Below are 650 nucleotides of genomic sequence, written 5' to 3'. Positions count from 1 at the left end.
TTTTATTATTCATTTTATCTCTTTTGTTTTATTCTTATTTCATATTCTACATTTTAAATCTTATTCATTTAATTCATTGATTTATAAAATAACATTAAACATCAATGTTTAATACTGTGAAGAATAACAATAATCATATTAATTAAATAATAATTTATTTATTTTTAATAAAAGAAATAATGATAAATAATGATATTAGAAGTTTAATTTCATTTTATTAATTGTGTTATGTTTCTGATATTGTATCTTCAATTCACAAATTAATTAAATTATATGATAAATATGAAAATTATATTTAAAAGAAAAGAAGATAAAAACAATATCAATAATAAAATTAAAATAACAAATACATCATTTAATTAATATCTCTATCATTCACAAATCAACTAATAATTCTATCAAACATAATTAAAACAAATTCATTATATTATAATTTATAATTATGTATTCATTCTTGTTATTTATCATATTTTTATTCTTCTATTTTTCATTTTGTTTATTATATAATTATTTTGAATGAATGTATTCTATTTTAATTTATTTATGTTCATTTCTTTATTTGTAATAAAATGAAATGATAAAATATGTTATTAAAATTAAATTGTTTAATAGAATTAAATGAATTATTAATTCTATTTCTTTTATGTTTG

At 13.4% G+C, this 650-nt stretch overlaps 1 protein-coding gene across 1 annotated transcript in view, besides 5 other annotated features; it reads right to left on the bottom strand.

The window, feature by feature from the left end:
- Window positions 1–40: part of a microsatellite that runs on past the window's edge.
- Window positions 41–135: 95 nt separating this feature from the next.
- Window positions 136–223: a sequence feature (AT_rich).
- A 53-nt stretch (window positions 224–276) lies between these two features.
- Window positions 277–349: a microsatellite.
- An 83-nt stretch (window positions 350–432) lies between these two features.
- Window positions 433–563: a microsatellite.
- The window catches only part of EDI_239440 (protein serine/threonine kinase, putative), a gene marked incomplete at both ends in the record, with an annotated part of 3,942 nt that continues 3,847 nt past the window's right edge, over window positions 556–650 (bottom strand). The window contains one exon of the mRNA XM_001733194.1: window positions 556–650. This exon is cut by the window's right edge and continues 3,847 nt beyond it. Coding sequence (XP_001733246.1) covers window positions 556–650 — 95 coding nt within the window.
- Window positions 578–632: a sequence feature (AT_rich).

The sequence above is a fragment of the Entamoeba dispar genome, genomic scaffold (assembly GCF_000209125.1).
Source record: "Entamoeba dispar SAW760 scf_1105229458169 genomic scaffold, whole genome shotgun sequence".
Lineage (NCBI taxonomy): Eukaryota > Evosea > Mastigamoebida > Endamoebidae > Entamoeba > Entamoeba dispar.
The sequence above is the reverse complement of the archived record's forward strand: the minus strand, read 5'-3'. Positions and strand labels throughout refer to the sequence as shown.